General features: G+C 42.1%; 1 protein-coding gene across 4 annotated transcripts in view; it reads left to right on the top strand.

The window, feature by feature from the left end:
- Positions 1–20,803, top strand: part of TRIM2 (tripartite motif containing 2) — a 159,359-nt gene that overhangs the window by 28,404 nt on the left and 110,152 nt on the right. The window contains exon 1 of one of the 4 annotated variants that reach the window (XM_082727299.1): positions 17,031–17,169. The exons of 1 other annotated variant lie outside the window; for it this stretch is intronic. In XM_082727299.1, the coding sequence (XP_082583425.1) occupies positions 17,140–17,169 (30 nt within the window). In that variant the 5' untranslated portion in view covers positions 17,031–17,139. Of the gene's footprint in view, positions 1–17,030; positions 17,170–20,803 lie in introns of those variants that run through there. 2 more of the 4 variants (XM_082727301.1, XM_082727300.1) reach the window with 2 other exon arrangements.

Genomic DNA, 20,803 nt, shown 5'->3' with positions numbered 1-20,803 from the left:
TCTGTCTTTTTTAAGATTTTATTTATTTATTTGACAGATAGAGTCACAAGTAGGCAGAGAGGCAGGCAGAGAGACAGGAGGAAGCAGGTTCCCTGCTGAGCAGAGTGCCTGATGTGGGGCTCAATCCCAGGATACTGGGATCATGACCCAAGCTGAAGGCAGAGGCTTTAACCTACTGAGCCACCCAGGTGCCCCTTGACTTTCTCTTTTTGACTTATGTCACTTAGCATGATGTCCTCTAGTTCCATCCATGTTGTCACATATGCCGGGATTTCCTTGTCCTTTATGGCTGAATGGTATTCCACTGTGTATCTGTACCACAACTTCTTTAGCCATCCAACCACTCATAGGCACTTAGGTTGCTTCCGTGTCTTGGCTATTGTCAATGATGCTGCTGTGAACTTGGAGCTGCAGGTATCTTTTTGAATTCATGGTTTTCTCCTCTTTGGTTGTATTTCCAGAAGTAGAATTGCTGGATCGTATGGCAGTTCTATTTTTTTTTTAAAGATTTTATTTATTTATTTGACAGACAGAGATCACAAGTAGGCAGAGAGGCAGGCAGAGAGAGAGAGAGGAGGAAGCAGGCTCCCTGCCGAGCAGAGAGCCCGACGCGGGGCTCGATCCCAGGACCCTGGGATCATGACCTGAGCCGAAGGCAGAGGTTTTAACCCACTGAGCCACCCAGGCGCCCCGGCAGTTCTATTTTTAAGGATCCTCCATACTGTTTTTCAGAGTGGCTATACCCTAGCCAGGCATTTTATTTATTTATTTATTTATTTATTTTTATTTTTATTTTTATTTTAAGATTTTATTTATTTATTTGACAGAGAGAGGGATCACAAGTAGGCGGAGAGTCAGGCAGAGAGAGAGAGAGAGAGAGAGAAGCAGGCTCCCGCTGAGCAAAGAGCCCGATGCGGGGCTCGATCCCAGGACTCTGAGATCACGACCTGAGCCGAAGGCAGCGGTTTAATCCACTGAGCCACCCAGGCGCCCCAGGCATTTTATTTATTAACTTATTATTTATTTATTTATTTGTGAGGCATTCTTGATGTTCCCTCAGTGGGATTGTTCCACAGTGGTTTGCCTTTGTGCCCATTTTTGATACATACATTCTTCGTATGTATTTATTACATAAATTACAAAACAAATGAGTGAATGAATGGGTCTTTTTTATTGAAGTGTAATTGGCATATAACATCGTATTGTTTCCAGATGTACAGTATAATAATTCAATAATGGTATCCACTGTGAAACGATCACTGCAGTAAGTCGGCTTATGATCAGAGTCTCTTTCATTTTGACCGTAAGTTACCTGAGAGCAGAGTTTATTCTCTCTTTCCATAGAAGCATTCTGGCCAAAAGAGCACCCAACCTGACGGGCTTCTCCTCAAAACAGCTAGTCACTTAAGACATAGTTGTGGCAACCTCAGGAATATTTTTGTTTTCACTACATTGGTCTCTTTCACTCCCAAGTTTATCCCATTCCAATCTCACTTACAGAAAGCAAAAAAAAAAAAAAAGAAAAGAAAAAAAGCAGGGCCCCTGGGTGGCTCAGTGGGTTAAGCCTCTGCCTTCAGCTCAGGTCATGATCTCAGGGTTCTGGGATGGAGGCCCCCATCAGGCTCTTTACTCAGCAGGGAGCCTGTCCCCCACCCCTGCTGCCTCTCTGCCTACTTGTGATCTCTCTCTGTCAAATAAATAAATAAAATCTTTTTTAAAAAAAGAAAGAAAACAAAAAAGAACATGAGTCCTAGAGGGTTTAGCCTTCCGGGCTCCATAGCACTCGGCCTTCTGGGGGTGACTCTGCCGGTGATCTTGAGCCATAGAGGGGACTTCTGCTCAGTCACTTTCGGGGTACGTTCGCTTTGACGTTTGCACATGGAAACATTGGAGCAGCTGTGCCTTTGTGTTTGCCAAGAGCCAGCCTCACTGAAGAGTTGTTTAGCCTATCGCACTTACTGTGCTTCTGCTTTGTCGATCTGGGATGAATTATGCCAATCAGGGACGACACGCCTCCACTGTCAGAGAGCTCAGAAAGGGGTTGGGAGGCAGGACAGAAACACTGGAAATTACCTAAGGGGAACTGCAAAAGCAGAAAAGGATTTCATGATTCCTGTGGACCTGTTAACCATGAGCACAGCTTCTCTCTCACTGAGGAGGCATTTGATAAGAGATTGGCTTCAATTAGCAGCTGAGAGGGAGAAGCAAAGCAAGCAAGGTGCCCTTTTACAGACAGCTGCTGTAATTAAAAATGACCGTCCACTAGCTCACTGTGGTAGGGGGCTGAGGAAATTGGTAGACAAGTGGTTCTCCAGCAGAAGATACCCCCCCCCCACACACACAGACTCAGGACACTTGGGCAATGTCTGGAGATATTTTTGGCTGTCACAATGAAGGAGGGCAAAGAGGTCCTTCTGGCACCCAGAAGGGTGCCTGGGTAGAGGCCAGGGATGCTGAGAAACATCCTACAATGCACAGGATGACCCCTCACAACAAAGAATTATCCAGTCTTAAATGTTAATGGTCCTGAGCTTGAGAAACCCAGCGAGAGCCTGAGGGAGAGTCCGGAGTCTGGTCGGAGTGGTGGGAACTGGGTCACTTCACTTCCTTGGGTCATCATTTACTTATCTATGACGTAACAAGCTCTTAGGTTACATGCGGCTCTAACAATTCTGTGATTCAATGAAGCTAACAAATGGGAGATTAAAGATGAGATGTGAATATCTTCAGAATTTTGTGCTTTTTGAAGAAGCAAAAGAAATATGGAGAGTTTTAGGAGACTTTCCAGGAAATAGTGCTTAAACCTCAGATGAATCTTTAAAAATTAGAACCATTTTATCCACAAAAAACCTGTAAAAGAAACTGGAAGAGCCTTGTTCTCCTACTTTGTCGCTATGGGAAGAATTCTTGTTGGGGCTCAAGGGACAGTCCAGAGCAGAATCTTCTAGAATTTCACAGAAATTAAGATGCCAGCCAGGCACACCTGAGGGCCGCTTTTCAAGTATTGTCTCAGCTGCCAAGTTCCTGAAAGGGGAAGCACAGCCTTCCCTGGCCTGGGCCATTCTTCCATGTCCTCTGACTGAATTCGAGTCACACCCTGTCTGCCACAGGTCTTCTTCGTATCAAAAGACCCCTGTTCTTCTAGACTGTAAAAATTGAACAGAAGGGCAACTCTGAGAAAACAACATTTGCCTACTCAGGGAAGCTCCTTAAATGTCTTTAGGCCTAAAGAAGCACAAACTGTTAGTGTTGCCCGTAGATTGGTCATATTATGTTTATCAGTACTTTCCAGAAAAAGCATTATCTTCTATTAAAATCCCTGTCCACAAAATAGTAAAGGCTTTTTTTTTTCCTACTGTTAAAACTTTTTTCCAACATTAAAAATTCAAATCATGCTTGTAAAACATGCTGTTTATAAAGAAAAAATTCTATATGAAGATAATTCTAATTAAGGATCTATTACTGGAAATACAAATCAAAACCACAGTGAGATACCACCTCACACTGGTAAGAATGGCTAAAATTAACAACCCAGGAAATAACAGATGTTGGTGACGATGTGGAGAAAGGGGAACCCTCCTGCACTGTTGGTGGGAATGCAAGCTGGTGCAGCCACTCTAGAAAACAGTATGCAGATTCCTCAGAAAGTTAAAAACAGAACTACCGGGGCGCCTGGGTGGCTCAGTGGGTTAAGCCGCTGCCTTCGGCTCGGGTCATGATCTCAGGGTCCTGGGATCGAGTCCCGCATCGGGCTCTCTGCTCAGCAGGGAGCCTGCTTCCTTCTCTCTCTCTCTCTGCCTGCCTCTCAGTGTACTTGTAATTTCTCTCTGTCAAATAAATAAATAAATAAATCTTTAAAAAAAAAACAAAAAAAAAAAAAACAGAACTACCCTATGATCCAGCCATTGTACTACTCGGTAGTTATCCAAAGGACACAAAAATAGTGATTGAAGGAACACATGCACCCCAGTGTTCATAACAGCAATGTCCACAATAGCCAAACTATGGAGAGAGTCCAGATGTCCATCAATGGATGAATGGATAAAGAAGATGTGGTACATATTGCCAGCCAACAAAAAGAATGAAATCTTGCCATTTGTAACGATGTGGATAGAACTAGAGGGTACTATGCTAAGGAAAAATAATTCAGTCAGAGAAAGACAAATACCGTATGATTTCACTCATATATGGAATTTAAGGAACAAAATAGAGGAACATAGGGGGAAAGTAAAGAAAAAGGAAATAAGATAAAAACAGAGAGGGAGGCAAACTGTAGACATTAGCTCTAGAAAACGAACTGAGGGTTGCTGGAGGGGAGGTGGGTGTGGGGATGGGGTAACTGGGTGATGGACATTAAGGAGGGCATGTAATGTAATGATCGCTGGGTGTTATATGCAACTGATAAATCACTAAACTCTACCCTGAAACTAATAATATACTGTATGTTACCTAGGTCAAATTCAAATTAAAAAAAGGATTTTGTACCATGCCATAATATGATAAATTTGAATTTCAGAATGTTTGAGCAACATTTTCATAAAGGATCAGAATTTATTTGTAGGTATTTACCCTCAGAAATCATATATATGTAATTAGAATTCTAAAGCAGAATGCTTTTTGTACCAATGTAAACAAGAGGCCCCAAAGGTCAAGAAAAAATGAATAGTAGCCGTCTACACTCAGGAGCCAAAGCAATGTAAGTCCAGTATGAAGGACTTGCTAAGGGGGCAGCCAGGAACTGTTTTGTGATGAGGCTTTCTCAGGATCTTTGGAGAGTTTATCGGTGTGAGCCTCCTGTCCCACCCCACCCAGTGGTGGAGGTGAAGGGTGCTTCCTCCCCATCTGAAACCAAGTAACAAAGGGGAATTCAAGAAAAACCAAGAGGCTTAACACTCATCCCAAAGTTTGTGAGAGCATGAGGGTTAGTGTAAGACCTCAGAGAGGAAGACCACGTTTCCATCATTGCTCCCCCTAGTGGTGGGGGCAAGAATGCAGCGTTTTCCACTGTGCCAAGGCCACCTCTCCTGAGGGTTCACTGAGGAGTCATTTCAAGAGAGCCTTGTCCTGGAGGGCTGTGTGGAGGAGTGATGGGGCCTCAACAAAGGAAGAGTCTGTGTGAGATACATCCGTGCATGGTAATGCGCTGAGGCTCAATGTCAGCCATGTCTTGGGAATTTCAGCAAGGGTGCCCAACAGAGCAATCTCCCAGACCACAAAAGCTGTCCAGGAGACTAAGTGCCAGCTTCAGACATCTGCCAAGTCCCAAGTGTGCAAATGTCCTGTTATGTCTGTTCCCAAAGGCCATGACCATCTTTCCCGAATTCTCCCTCCTTAGCCCAAATCTGGAAGGTCAGAAACAGAAGATATGGGAGGAAGAAGTAGAGTCTGCAAGAAAGAATAAAATCCAGTCTTCCTTCGTAGCACCACTTCAGGCTTCCAGGGTGAAAGCGTAGAAGAACTTGTGGAAGGAGAAGCTCTGAATGAAATAAGAAGTTGGAGTTGTTATTATATTGGATGAGCTATTTTTAGAACTACCTTTATTAAGAGGTCCAACTTACATACAATAGGCCACCCATTCTATGGACAGTTCAATGAGTTTGGACACATGTGTGACTGCATAACCACCATACAATATTTCCATCATCTTTGAAAGTTCCCTGTGTCCCTTAATAGCCATTCCCCATCCTCCTCCAGCCCAGGTGACCACTGATCTACCTTCTGCCTCTGTAGATTAATTTTAATTTTATAAAAAAATGAAAATTACAGAATTTCATATAAATGGACTCATACAGTACTCATTCTGGTATTAGGCTTCTTTTACTCCATATAAAATTTCTGAGATCTATCCATGTTGTGTGTATCAGCAGTTTGTTCCTTTTTATTCCTGAAGAGTACGCTATTAAATGGGTATACTATAGCTTACTTTCCATTCACCTACTGATGGACATTTGTTGTCTTTTTTTCCTGGATTTGAGCTATTATTTGTAACCTATGAATATTCTTTTACAAGTCTCCACACAGACATGTTTTCATTTCTTCTGGGTGATTACCTACAAGTGGAAATTGTTGAACTAGATGGTAGATGGGTATTTACTTTTATAACAAATTGCCACATGTTCATCTTTAATGGTTGTTCCATTTGTTTGCTGCCACAAACAGTGTATGGGAATCCCAGTTGTTCCACACCTTTCACAACTTTTGGTCATGTCAGATTTTTAAATTTACCTGTTCTAGTGGTTGTGTGGTGATATCTCATTACAATTTTAATTATCATTTTCCAGATGACTAATGATGTTGAACATTTGATTATGTGCTTATTGGCCATTTGTATATTTCCTTTTGTCAATGTCTCTTCAATATTTTATCCCATTTTTGAAAATTGGTTTATTAGTTTTCTATTTTCTATTGAGTTATATAGCTCAGTAATTAGAGTCTTCGTATAGTCTGGACACAAATTCTTTGTCAGATACATGTTCCTAATATTTTCTTCCAGTCTGTGATTTGCCTTTTCATTTTCTTAGTGTTGCTTTTTGAAGAACAGATTTTTTAAATTTGAGAAAGCTCTATTTATGCTTTTTTAATGAGACATTCAAATTACTGAAATGAGATTGTTTCCTCTATTGAAAGTGCTCAGAAGACTTTTGATTACCTAAGAATAACTGGAAAATTTCCTGGGCACCTGCCTGAGAGTCCATCCAAAGGCAGAGGAGGACCAGTGCCCACCCCCACCCCACCCACCAGGGGCCATCCCAGAAAAGGACTGGAGACCTGTTTGGCAGAAATTCTAGGAAGATATTAGCTCAGTTTCCTATTTTTGTAGGTTTTGGGTTTTTTTAAACAACTAATTGCTTCATGAAGATACAGTTATGGGAACAAGTCAAACTGTCAACAAGGTTAAAAATTACAGGTGGGGGATTTTTCTTTCATAGTCCTCTTCCTTTCAATAATTTCAGAGTCTGGGATTCAAACACTCTACACTGTTTAACAAGCCTTTGTATAAGGAAGCTCTGGGTTTTGTTTTTGGTATGTTTTTCACAAACATCTGTAAAGTCATCATGCTGCAAGTTAAGTCTGTTTTCTTTCAGGAAATAGGCTTAGGAAAGGAACATATAAGCATCTGTTCTTCAAACTAAATAATTGCATGCTCAGTTCCTGAAACGTTTCTTCTGGGTTCATTTTCTGATTCTTTTATTACCTTGGTTGTTCTCTGTGAAGCCTCTCAGCATTCTCCCAATCCCCTTTTGGATGCTAAGCCCAGAGCTAAGTGGCCAGACTCCTAGCAAAGCCCTTAGGGCAATGAGGGAGGGTGCTCCCTAAGGCCCACTGCTCCCCAAGCATCCCAGCATCATGGTGACTGTCTAAACACAACAGTGATGAGGCCAATCCATTTCCTTTGGATTCCACCCTAACCAGCATTGTATCTGTATGCTAAAAAGTGTTGAGGCTCTAAATTCACAGCCAAAGTATCCATCTCTGAACATTCTGGGGGAAAAAAACATACATCAAGTTCGAGAGATTCTAACTAAAAGTAGAATGAGTGAAATTAATGAAAGTTCAACATAGTCTATGCGTCTGCAGTCAACCAATCTACAACAGCTGCTGGACGGCCAGGCTGCAAGGACCTTTGCACTTGTCTCTACTCTACCTCCAAGGATGCTCTTTCCCCTGATGGGCCTATGGCACATTCCCTGAAACCAGTCAGGTCTGCTCTCAGAGGTTGCCTTGTCGGTGACAAGAGCTTTCCTGATCACCCTGACTGCAACTCTCTAACTCAGCTCAGCCCACTCAGACCCCCTCCTGGAAATTCCCAATCCTGCTTTTAGGCTACTTTGTAGGTTTTCATGGCGCTTAACAGACATGGTCTATACTTTTAGTTGTCAATTTCTGTACTGTTTGTCTGCCCTAGTAGAATGTAGTTTGTATATGTTATGTTCACTACTTTATTCCCTCTTTTTGAGAAGAGTTCCCAGCAGAGAGAGTTCTCTGATAAATCATCTTTGACGGAATAAATCTCTGAATGCAAGTAGAATTTTTTGTGGTGAGGAAGAGTTCTTGAATGTTTATTTGTATCTGTTTTATGGATTGTGTATATAATGTTTATCTCATTTAAAACTCATGACAGTCATAGGAGGGAGGACTGTTGTCCTCAATTATGGGTGAAGAAACAGAGGCACATGGCCAAGTCACAGCTGGTACGTGGCAGCCTGCTCCAGAGTCTGTGCTCTCAGACACTACCATGCTGCCTCCCTGAATTAAATAACTGGAATATATTTGGCAGAAACCCAGGATCGAACAGATTTGTGCTGGGGCCAACCTATAGTTCTTTCTGGACCAGGTGAATGGAGCACAGACAGTGGAGAAGAGGCAGTGGGTACCATCCAAGCATAGGAGAGTAGAAGGCAGAGACAGGGAGGAGGCAAAAGAATAAGAGGGAGATCAGAAATGTGGGGGCTGGGGGTGACATGGTATCCCTGGAGAGAAGGGTAGTCACTTGGAGAGGCTGACAAGAAGCCTGAAGGAACCAATCGAGACTTCAGCTGGTGTCCCACAGGGATTCATCACTCCAGCTTGGAGTTCAGGAGCAAAGGGTCAACTTTGGGCCAATGGTTTCAGCAACTGAGGACTGAGGAAAGAAGTATGGGTATGGGGGTGCCTGGGTGGCTCAGTTGGTTAAGCATCTGACTTTGACTTAGGTCATGACCCAGGGGTCCTGGGATCAAGCCCTACATAGGGCTCCCTGCTTCTCCCTGGCCCACATAGGGAGCCTCCTTCTCCCTCTCCCTCTACCTGCCACTCCCCCTGCTTGTGGTCAATCTCTCTCTCTCTGTCAAATAAATAAATAAGATCTTTAAAAAAAAAAAAAAGGAAGTAGTATGGGTTGGGGCTAAGCACATGAGAGGACTTCGGAGGTGAGGTGGGGAGACCATAAAGGAGGAGAAAAAGAAGAAAACCTCGATTCTGAGAAATTATCATTCATGTTCTCTCACCTTTCCTCTCACCTTGGAATACAAAATCAGTTTATTGATTAAAACTCCTTTAAGAAATGAGTGGGTGGGAGCATACGGGTAGCGCAGTTGGTTGAATGTCCAAATCTTGCTTTTAGCTCCAGTCATGGTCTTGGGGTACTGGGATGGAGCCCTACATTGGGCTGTTGCACTGTGCAGTTCTGCTTCAGATTCTCTCTCCCTCTGCCTCTTTCTCTGCTTGCTTGTGTATACCCTCTCTCTAGAATGAATCAATAAATCTTAAAAAAACAAAACAAAACAAAACAACAACAGTGAATAGATAAACAAATTGTGGTATGTTTTTGTAATGGAATACTGCTCAGCCTAAAAAGAAGGAACTAGTGATACACCCCCCCAAACATTGGATGACTCTCAAAAAAATGTGGAATAAAAGAAATTGCAATGGTCCGAATGTTTGTGTACCAACCCCCCCTCCCCCCGCCCTCGGCCCACCCCTGGCCCCAATACATATGTGCAAATCCCAATTCCTAAGGTGATGGTATTAGGAGGTGGAGCCTTTGGGAGTTGATTAGGTTATGAGGGTGGAGCCCTCATGAATGAGATTCAGGTCCTTATAAAAGAGGCCCAAGAGCACTCCCTTGCCCCTTCCATGTGAGGACACCAGGAGAGGTCTACAACCTGGAAAAGGGCCCTTGGACTTCCAGAATTGTAGGAAATAAATTTCTGTTGTTTATGTGCTACTCAGTCTTTCGGTATTTTGTTATAACATCATGAACGGGCTAAGACAGAAGACAAACAAAAAGTTTATTCTTACACGCCTACATAAAATTCTAGACAAATTAATCCATGTAACAAAAAGCAGATCTATGTTTGCTTGGGGCTAAGAGTATGGCTGCAGGAAGGGCCAGAAAAGAGGGATTATAAAGGGATATAAGGACGCTTTTGGAGGTGATGGTGTATTCCTGTCTTGATTGTGGTAATGGTTTCAAAGGAATACACTTAGGTCAAAATTCATGAAAAAGTATACAAAAAAATGGGAGTGATCGGATCTATAAATCTGTTCTTTGGAAAGATTTTCCCAAGGCTTTTAAGTTGAGAACTCTCATCTTCTCCTAAGATTAATAAATATTTTGTTTTTCTTTTCCTTTTTTTTTTTTTTTCCTAAGTTGGGGGTGAAGAGTAATAGTTGAAAACACCTTTCTTTGCTCAGCATATCTTCCCTGTACAGGGTTGACTCTACTTGCTCCTGCCTCCCTTTTCTACATGAGGAAACCTTCCTGGCCCCAGAGGTTTCTTGGGGCTTGCAGTAGGTTCAATTGTGCCCCCCCCAAAGATATATCTACCTAAAACCTCAAAATATGACCTTATTTGGAATAAGGGTCTTTGCAGATGTAATTAAGGTAAGGATCATAAAATGAGAACATCCTGGATTAGGACCCACCCTAAATCCAATGACAAGTGTCCTTATAAGATACATAAAAAGAGAAAACACAGACACAGGAACACCTTGTGAAGACAGAGATTGGGTTGATGCGGCTGTAAGCCAATAGATGAATTGGCAATGAATGCCAAGAATTATTAGCCACCACTAGAAGGTGGGAGGGGTGTAGAACAGATTCCCCGGCAAAACCTCCAGAGGGAACCAACCCTACCAACACCTTGACTTTGGACTTCCCACCTCCAGAACTGTGAGAAAAATTTCTGTTTTCTGCTTGTAGTAATAGGTTATGGTAACCCTAGCAAATGAAAGCAGCATCCCTAGGTATTTTTACTCCTTACTATCCTCAATTAATTCTACCTCCATATCTTATTTTTGCTGTTTGTTCTTCCTTCTCCAAACTAATCCTGTTAGAATATTCCCCTCTTGGTATCTGGCCACTTCTTCTTTATAGATGTTCACTAACTGCTCTAAACTTCACATTTCTCATTTGTAAAGTAAATATGCCTATTAGCACCTAGGATTGGTTGGGAGGATTAAATGGGCTAATACGTGTACACACACAGTGCCTGGCATGAAGCAGATGCTGGATATATATTATTACCATTACTATTAAGTTCTTCCCCCAGTTCTGAGTGGGGTGGCTCAGCTTGTATGTTCTTCAAAATTAATGGCACATTTTCTTCTGTCATTTAGATTATTGAGATTATTGCATTAATCTTGGGTCTAGAAGGACCCTTCTATGGGTTCATGCGATCAATTCTGAACTAGGTGTTCAGCAAATTCCTTCATGGTCTTCACCAACTAATTGAAGTTGGTCATCACCAACTAATTTGTGGTATTGAAGCCTGTCATGATTTAGCTCAATGGATTGGGTGATGAGCAAATGAGCCCAAGGCCATTGCTTGGTCCAGTGTATAAGTAAGTTTATTGCTCTTTTCCATGTACAGCCTGACTTTAAGCATTATTTTGCAAATGTGGGCCATGGATCATGTAGGGATAGAGCAAAAGACTATAAGAGACTTGTAAAAATTCATTGGCATGGTCAGAAAAATAAAAGTATGTTTATGCTGGTGGGTGGTTAGCAGAGTCCACTTCATAGCTTAAATTCATACATCTGACTTTAAGCCTTAACTTTCTCAGAGAGGTACAAATAAATCATATAAAATAAGAAAAATGGAACATCCACATAATTAATTATTAATTTCCTCATCTTAAAAGAATAAATGCATTTGAAGATAACGAAAGTTTAATGGAATGTGTTTAGAACTTTTCATTTCATTTCAGGTTGTGGGCTGACCTAAGAGTAAGTGATTTTTATCCATAGTTTACAATGCATCTAGCAATAGCTAAGCAGAACAAAATCAAAACCCTTGCCAAAGTGAAGAAAGACTGTAGCTTTCATTCCTTCTATCTGCAAAGTCCTTCAATGTCATTGATGGTTGAGTCTGCAGCTTCTCCTCTTTATTAAGCCACGTTGCTAGGCATCCTTTTCATTTCCTTAAAAGAAAGTAAAAGATTTAAAAAATATATAATTTAGGTCTTGGAGTTAGTAATTTCTAGAATCATCCAAGAAGCCTCAGGGGTCTGGCCATTCATCCATACATTATCCAAACTGCTTCTGATGTGATTTCACCCCATTCTATTAACTGTATATTACATGATCTCTTAAGATAAGAATCTAGTATTATGTGTGTATCACTTCTTAAAAAATATCAGCAGACAATTAGATATTTTCACTTCAGTACAGTGTTTTGTTTGCTGGCAAATCAGGGGCTTGATAATGAATGCACTGTGGGATGTTGAACTAAGTCAGTTAATTGCGGCTTCAGCTCTTTCAAAGGGTTGGGTGAAGATCATTGGGTTAGGTGAAGATTACCTTATAGGTAATTGAAGCTTCAGGTTGCCAAGTGGTGGGTGACTAAGAGGTGACTGTTGCAGATCAAGGGCAACATTTTAATTGGATGATGGGCATTCTCAAAGGGCATATAGCAATTTTCTGAATTGCATAATCTAGTAGTTTGAAATGTAGAAAGTAATGATGTCATCTCCCCAAGTTTTAAGAGGACATGCATCTCCCTCTGTAATTATTTTGTTTATTATTTTTAATAACAGCAGTAGACCAACACCAAGGGATAGATGATGGTCAGGGATGTGTGCAACAGCTTTGCCAGAGTTTCAGTCCTACGTAGTTGCATTTTCCTGATGAATTCCTGGCCAAGTCTTTTACGTTTTTCAAATCCTTCTGTCCTCCTTGTTCTCAGTTCATTTCCTATTCTAACTTTCCAAAAGATTTACCTTTGTCTAAATGAACTGATAAATGTTGTCCTGTCCAAGTCACAATTTGTGAATCTCTTTCTTCCTTATTCGTTTTTAACAAAAGATGTGATAAAAGAAATAGTAAACTCACTGAGAATGTCAAACATATTCTGCAGGTCATTACATTCAAGAGTTTATGGAGAATAGGAATTTTGTCTACTGATTCTATGGAGAGGTAGAGAATTAGAGATCTGCTCAGTAGAAGATTAATCTGGGATCAATTTCTAAATTTTTGTGTATGGCATAGTAGAAAGAATCCTGAACCAGGATCTAAGACACCAGAGTCCTGGCTCTGGTTCTGTAACGATCTTGCCATGTAACTCTGGGCATGTCATTTAATTGTGTAGGGCATCAGATTTTCCATCTGAAAAATGAGGGTGTCTGGTCAGATTACTTAGAAAATCTCTGAAGTTCCATGGTTGTTTTCTGAAAATGAAACTTTCTGAGGAAAAATTTGACAAATTAGTTGTTGTTTTGTTTTGTTTTTTTACCCTGGTTTGTGTGTTTATCCCACTAGGAAGAGAGTCTCATTGCTCTTTTTGATACCTAAAATGCTTCTTAACAAGTTGTTTTCATTCAGTCACATTGAGAACCATCATTTTCCCCGCAGATTCAGTTCCTCACGCACCTCTGCTCAGGGAGCAGCATGGTGGAAGAGAAAGGACTTGGCTTCATTGCCTACAGGCTGGGTGACTTTGGGAAGTTAATTAAACTCTCTGATTCTCAGTTTCTGTAACAATAAAATAGGAATAACAATTCCTACCACCACTCCTCCAACTGGTTGGACCAGTCAGTGGAATCAAACATGAGATGAGCTCACATGCAGCAGCCATTTACCAGCCATGGGTTTGCTCTTGCCACCCTGCTTGCCACTGTCCTTCCCCATCAGATGCTCCTACTCTTTCTCACTTTTGGTAGAGAGGGTGCAAGGGTGTCTCCTGGCCCCCAGCTGCCGTACAGTATCTGGCGCTTAATAGATGCTGAATAATGCATAAATACTAAATAAATGAATGAATGGATGGATGAATCTTAAAAAAATACCTTCAGTAAATTTGTGGAATGCCCTCACAAAGAAGGATCTTGTTGAACCCAGAAGATACTGAGACTTAAAAAAACAAAACAAAACAAAAAACATAAAATTAACCATTTTAAAGTGAACAATTCAGGGGCACCTAGGTGGCTCAGCCATTGGGCATCTGCCTTCGGCTCAGGTCGTGATCCCAGGATCCTGGATCAAGCCCCACATCGGGCTCCCTGCTCAGGGGGAGGCCTGCTTCTCCCTCTCCCACTCCCCCTGCTTGTGTTTTCTCTCTTGCTGTGTCTCTCTCTGTCAAACAAAGAAATAAAATCTTTTAAAAAAGTAAAGTGAACAATGCCGCTGCTATACATGGTATATTCACAATGTTATACAAACACTCCCTCTCTTTAGTTCCAAAATAAAGCCTGCACCCACTGAACAGTTTCTCCCTATTCCCACCCCCACCCCCAATCCCTGGCAACCACCAATCGGCTTTTGTCCCTATGGATTACCTATTCTGGATATTTCATACAAATGGGATCATATAATGTGTGACCTTTTACATCTGGCTTTGTCACTTAGCCCAAAGTTCTTGAGGTTTGTCTATGCTGTGGTATGAATCAGTGTGTTCCTTTCTATGGCTGAATACTGTTCCATGCATGTATATGTCACAATTTGTTTATCCATTGATCTGTGGATGGACATTTAGGTTGTTTCCACCTTTTTATCTTGGATAATGCTGCTATAAATGTGAGTATACAGGTAATGGCTTGAGTATTTTCAGTCCTTTGCAGTCCTTTTTTTCAATCCTATTTTCAATCCTTTTGGTATATACAGAGGAGTGGACTTGCCGGGTCATATGGTAGTTCTCTGTTTGACCTTTTGAAGAATTGTGGTGTTTATCACATCAGCTGCTGCATTTTACATCCCCACTAGCAGAGTTGCAGTTTTGCCTCATCCTTTTTTAAAAAATTATATTTATTTATTTGACAGAGAGAGAGTTAGAGAGAAAGGAAACATAAGCAGGGGAAGTGGGAGAGAGAGAAGCAGGCTTGCCACTGAGCAGGAAGCCCAATGTGGACATGGGACTCGAACCCAGGACCCTAGGATCATGACCTGAGCCAAAGGCAGACACCTAATGACTGAGCCACCCAGGCACCCTTGCCTCATCCTTTTTAACACTTTTTCTTTCCTTCTTTCCTTTTTTTTTTTTTTAATAGCTATCCTTAATGGTTGTAATGTGGTACCTTATTGTGTTTTGATTTTCATTTCCCTGATGAATAATGATACTGAGTATCTGACTTTTCATGGGCTTTTGGCCTTTTGTAAAATTTTTTTTTAAGATTTTATTTATTATTTGACAGAGAGAGAGAGAGCACAAGTAGGCAGAGAGTCAGGCAGAGGGAGAGGGAGAAGCAGGCTCCCCACTGAGCAGAGAGCTTGATGTGGGGCTCGATACTAGGACCCTGGGATCATGACCTGAGCCAAAGACAGACACTCAACCGACTGAGCCACCCGGGCGCCCCTTTTGTAGATCATTTTTAGAGAAATGTCTATTCCAGACTTCTGTTCATATTTTAACTGGGTTGTTGTTTCTCTTTTTATTGTGGAGTCCTAAGAATTATTTATATATTCTGGATATTAGCCCCCTATCAGATATATGATTTGCAAACATTTACTCCTATTCTGTAGGTTACCTTTTTATTTTCTTGATAATGTCCTTGAATGTATAAAATGTCTTAATTTTGATGAAGTCCAATTTATATATTTTTCCTTTTGGTGTCCTGAAGCTTTTTTTTTTTTTTTTTTTTAATGGCAGGATCATAAGGCTTTAGAGGAAAACTAGACCTTTTCCAAAAATTAACCTGTTCTTTAAAGTCAAGAGCTATGAGCGTCCAAATACAACAGCTCCTTTGGAATCATTAGGAGAAGAGAAGAATCCAAGGCAACTTCATACCCTATTTGCAAGGGCCACCAGAGGAATCTTACTTTAATACGAATTAAATATCAGTGGCAGAATCATAAATATTTTTAAACTGACAGAGATTATAAAGAACAGTGCCTTTTGATTATTATTTTTATATCAAAGTCAGAAGGGCTTCATACAGAATTTGTGGAAAATGAGTATATTTCAACATTTTTCTGTTTCTTTGTTAGTTAATTTTGACAGTGGCTATGCTTCCCTATGTAAATAATGAGAAGGTTCCAAATTGTAATGACTGTACTTTTCTGAAACTTTGTATGGCTATAATTTATGCAATGCCACAAATCAGCCAAATAGCTCTTAACTTTATTTTTACCTCAGTATATTATTTAGAAATCATACACAGAAAAAAAAAGGCACAGTTTATTTTCTTGTTCTTGGTTATTATCATAGGGTATTGAAAGGTTAAGTTGGCATAGTAGTTTAAAAGCAAAATTTAGTTAAGATCAAAAGAAGAAAAAAAGTCATGGCTATCCTGCCTTCTTCCAAATGTACTGAGCTAACTTCTGCTTTGTTTGCATATGTATGATTGGATAAAGTAGGTATTTAAGAAATGAATGTGGGAGCTCCTGGGTGGCTCAGATCATGATCCTAGGGTCCTAGGATCGAGCTCCCCCATCCCCACCATGGGGCTCCCTGTTCCGTGGGGAGTCTGCTTCTCTCTCTCTCTGACTCGCCCTGCTTGTGTTCCCTCTCTTGCTGTCTCTCTGTCAAAAAGTAAATTAAAAAAAAAAAAAAGAAGAAGAAGAAGAATGTGAGCCATTTCTATTTGGAGACAAAAAGAAGCCTATTTCTCTGGGTCCTGAAAACATACCTATAAAATCAAACATTTTCTCTGTGGAGGTAGTGAAGGCTTCTCATCAGACACTTTATTCCACAGAATAAGTATGTCATAAAGGCATCCTCCTTGGATTTTGTTCTTTGATTGGAAAGCTCCTACAGGCCGCAATAAATAGACCATTCATTGACCCCAGAAGAATGAAGATGGCTAATGCAACACCAATGTTTGTGACTTTTAAAGTGTATATTATTATGTGGGAGACATACGAACTTTTCCTTGAAATTGGTCTGCGGGCAGTGATTAAACTTTCCAACTTGGACTCCTTTCATGCTGCTGGCTATAAAGACGAGGACTTGGCTGTTCCTCTTTGGCTCCCTCTCCAGCTCTCTGGTCTCCCCGACTTCAGAATGAAACCTAATATCTTAAGCTAACAGAGCCCGAAGAGGCTGGTCATTGGCTCCCATTGTCCCCTGATACTGCAGCCCTGCCCCTTTGGCTTGTGCTGACGAGCTGTTTATATTTTTGTAAGGGCCACCCTTTAACTCAGCAGCCTGATGACTATAATGGGCCCAATTGTCTGTGGGCTGCAGAGAGCTGAGTCCCCACATCGGAGGAGGCTGGGGCCAGTCTCTGATGTCCAGGAGCGGCCGTTATGGAACACGGGTAAGGACAGTTCGGAGTGTGGGATGATGCTTTTTATGGGCTCGCCGGTTAATCCTGGGCACCGTTTAAGAGAAGCAAGTTGCTATTGAATTGCTAGCTTTTTCTTGGTTTTCATTTGTTGCCTGCTAACCACGGAAGGAGAAAGTCATTTCTCTGGGGTTTGCTGACAAGGCTCATAATGATTCTGGTCAACCCAGGCAAGAAATGCACAGGGAAGGAAAAAAACGAGAGGAGAGACACAGGTGGGTTTGACAGCAAAGCAACAGGGGAGAGGCAAAGCTCACGGCTGTGTGGGTAATGTTGTGAGGCTCAGAGGCTGTTTCGTTTCCTAACTTAAGTGTTCACGGTCAGGAGCTGGGCTCTGCCATGGTGGGGTTTCTGTAAGCCTGCTGTTAGCGGGTAGAACTCAGCCGACCCTGTTGTGAAGGGGTCTCCTATCTGCTGGTATTTTCAAAGGGCAAACCGTAGTCTTCTTGTATGTCATTAATAGTTCTATTCAGAAATGTGGGAACGGTTTGAAGTTGGCATGCTATAAAGTTTTATTGCCCATAAAAGTGCTCAGAGGGTACTCTGCCTGCTGCAGTGGGGCTCAGGAAGGGAGGAACAGCCCCAGGCGATTAGAGCATTTGTCCTTGACTACCCAAGAGAAAAGGCAGTGGAGCCCGAGGACACCATGGGAGAGGGGGTGAAACGAGAATGGGCATAGCCAGCCCACCTGAGCGCTCTTTCTGGTTTCTTGCTGGTAAATAAATGAGTGAGGGAGGGAAACTGCTCGGCTACAGCCTTTACTGACTGATGTCATCGTCCTGGCTATTCCATTTGGTGCTAAGACGCCCTTCATGGTTCAGAGGGGCGCGGGGTCAAGGGAGGGGGGTGTGCTGTGTCTCAGATCGCAAGGGGGAGGGCACAGCTAGAGCCCTGGGAATTGCTATGGGAATAATTGCTTCCTGCTAAACGGAAAATCACCTATGGCAGCTTTGATCAGAGAATTTTGTTCTGTCCTTTCTGAGGAGCCTCAGGGTGTGGGGTCCGTGAACTCACAGTCAGTGTTTGATATGGATACGCGCCAGAAAACCTGAAAAGGTGAAGTTTAACTTTTAGCGAAACTAAAGGTGACTCATGGGACTTGAATACATCTGGTGCTTTCTAAATCTTCCCACTTCTCCCAAGCCCCAGACTTTGTATTTGTTATCTGGATACACCACCTTTAAAGCCAACATATTTGGGTGCTCCTGGAGGAATTAATTCAGATGCAGAGGTGGTTTTTAAATGAATTTGACCCAAAGCAACCTGAACATTTCAGCTCAGTGTATGAAAATACCAGGAGGTCTCTGAGTGAAGCCAGGGTTTCCTGAAGTGCTCTGAGAGCCCAGGAGGAGGAGGATGAGTTGCCCCATGGGTGGTATTGGAAAGGGACAGGCAGGCAGGGCAGAGACTCATTCCTCCTTCAGACAGACCAGTGCACTCTCCATTCCCACTGGGCAAGCACCTCCAGAGGGCAAGACAGCAGAATGAGGAAGGATAAAGAGGAGGACCAGTGAGAGAGAAGATGGGGAGAATACCAGGAGACCCCACAAGGCACAAAGACAGCTGTTATCCAGCATCTTTTATCAGAATGGTGGACATGCCAGTTTCTTGGCATTTCAGAGGCAGAATTTACATAAGTTAATGCTCACGTAAGAGATTTACAGTAACAATATTCTACAGCTCTTACATACCAAGGGCTGTTCTCATGGGTCCACAGAATCAAACATGAAAGCATGTGTGGATGAAATACTGTGACAATGGCACGTATCAACGGTAATAACAATGATGATTTATTGAGCGCTTACTATGTGCCAGGCCTTTATCTCACTGGGTCCTCACCAACTCTTTAAAGTCAGAACGGTTCCTTTCCTTGCTTTATAGAAAAGGGATCTGAAGCAGAGGGGTTAAGTAACTTGGACAAAGTCACACAGCCAGTAAGCCACCTGAAGTGTGAGTCACCACGAAGGTGTCCAGGACATAGCCTTGTGTTATGAACTGAGGAGTTCCTGTGGAATAGAGCTGGCATTTATATTCATAGCTTTTCAAGAATTCATCTAGTGACTGGTACCAAAATGTGGCCTCCTGTAGAAGCTAATTAGAAATTGGGAAGGAAAGCCAAGAACAACTTCCTTTAAACAACTTCCTTTAAAGCACTGAAGCCTAGTAGTCTTGCCCCACTGAGCTGAAGGCCAGGAAGGGCCAGTTGTGGGGAGGTGTTTGGGGTACCTGGCTGGCTTGGTCCATAGAGCATGTGACTCTTGATCTCAGGGTTTTAAGTTTGAGCTCCATGTTGGATATAGAGATGACTTAAAAATAAAATCTTTAAAAAAAATAAAATTAAGACTTCCAATGTTGCAACTGGGAATGCCTTGGGGAGCTATATGATCTGAAGCTATCTTGGAAAAGAACATGGCACTCTTTAGGGTAAACAGTTCTGAAGTCAGGGTACAGCTTCAAAGTTCAATTTTAACACTGTGTTTTACCCTTCTGGGAAGAGCAGAGAGGTTGTTGGAAGGAAAGTTTCCACGCTGTAAGCACTCCATCTTTGGAGGGTCCTCAGTCGGATCTCAGGATATATGTATTTAGCTCTTTAACACTTCAAAGAACACACAGAAACTGCCAGCCCTGAGTTTATTTACCCTGAGCTCACAGATCTAAATGTTTTCCTCCTACACACCCCTTTAGAGATACATAGCATTTTCCAAGAGAGTTCCAGAGATTGGTGTCCAGGAGCCTATCTGCTGTTTGTCAAGTCAGAGGTGGGCCCTTTGGCCCAACTGTTTGAGTAATTTTGCTTAAGTTCTATTTGCAGTTCTCAGCTGCAAAATGTGAAGTGTGCCTGTCAGCTTGTCAGGTATGGTACTAGAAAGCACAGGCTGAGAGTGGGCAAACACACCTGGTCGTTAAAGACCTACCAGGAGCCGTTCTCCCTGAAGAGCTGATCAGGACTGCAGGTGTGATACAGGTGTGATCGGGGATGAGCTATGTCTCAAGGGCTCCCAGGGGTTCCCCAGAGCATACAGTCCCAGATTTGCCTTCCATCTTTTTTGATGGGTCCGTTTAACATCCTGGATAACAAAATAGCCTATCTACTAAGTATGTGTGATGGTGTCGGTGTGTCTTGTTTGAGAATTTATGTGAACAGAAAATACAGGGAATGCAAAGGATTATGAATGCAATCAGTGTTCCATCGCTGCACTTAGGGAGCTCAGCAGGCTCTCTGTTCCTCAGCCATCATCTGCAGGGGCTAACCCCTCTGAACTTACACACGTGAGTCTGTGGTGTGGCTATGTTCTTCATTCCACACCACTGCCCCAGGTCTGCTTCCAGCTCCAGACCTTGCCTTGCAGGCTATACTTCTGAAATTTATGGAATATTTAAATATTCTCTGCTTGGCACCCCGCACAACATCACCCAAAAATCTCAATCAGAATGAATGAGATGATCCCTCTGTGATAGAAAAGGGATAACTCATGCCAAATACTGTGGAGGGCCTTCCCCGTGTTCTATTTCTTCAGTCCTCATAAAAGCCCAAGAAGGTAGGCATGATTATTATCCCATGATCATGTGAGGGAAATGAGAACTGGAGAGGTTAAGTAACTTCCCA

Source organism: Mustela nivalis (assembly GCF_964662115.1).
Source record: "Mustela nivalis genome assembly, chromosome: 4".
NCBI classification, from domain to species: Eukaryota; Metazoa; Chordata; class Mammalia; order Carnivora; family Mustelidae; genus Mustela; species Mustela nivalis.
The sequence above is the reverse complement of the archived record's forward strand: the minus strand, read 5'-3'. Positions and strand labels throughout refer to the sequence as shown.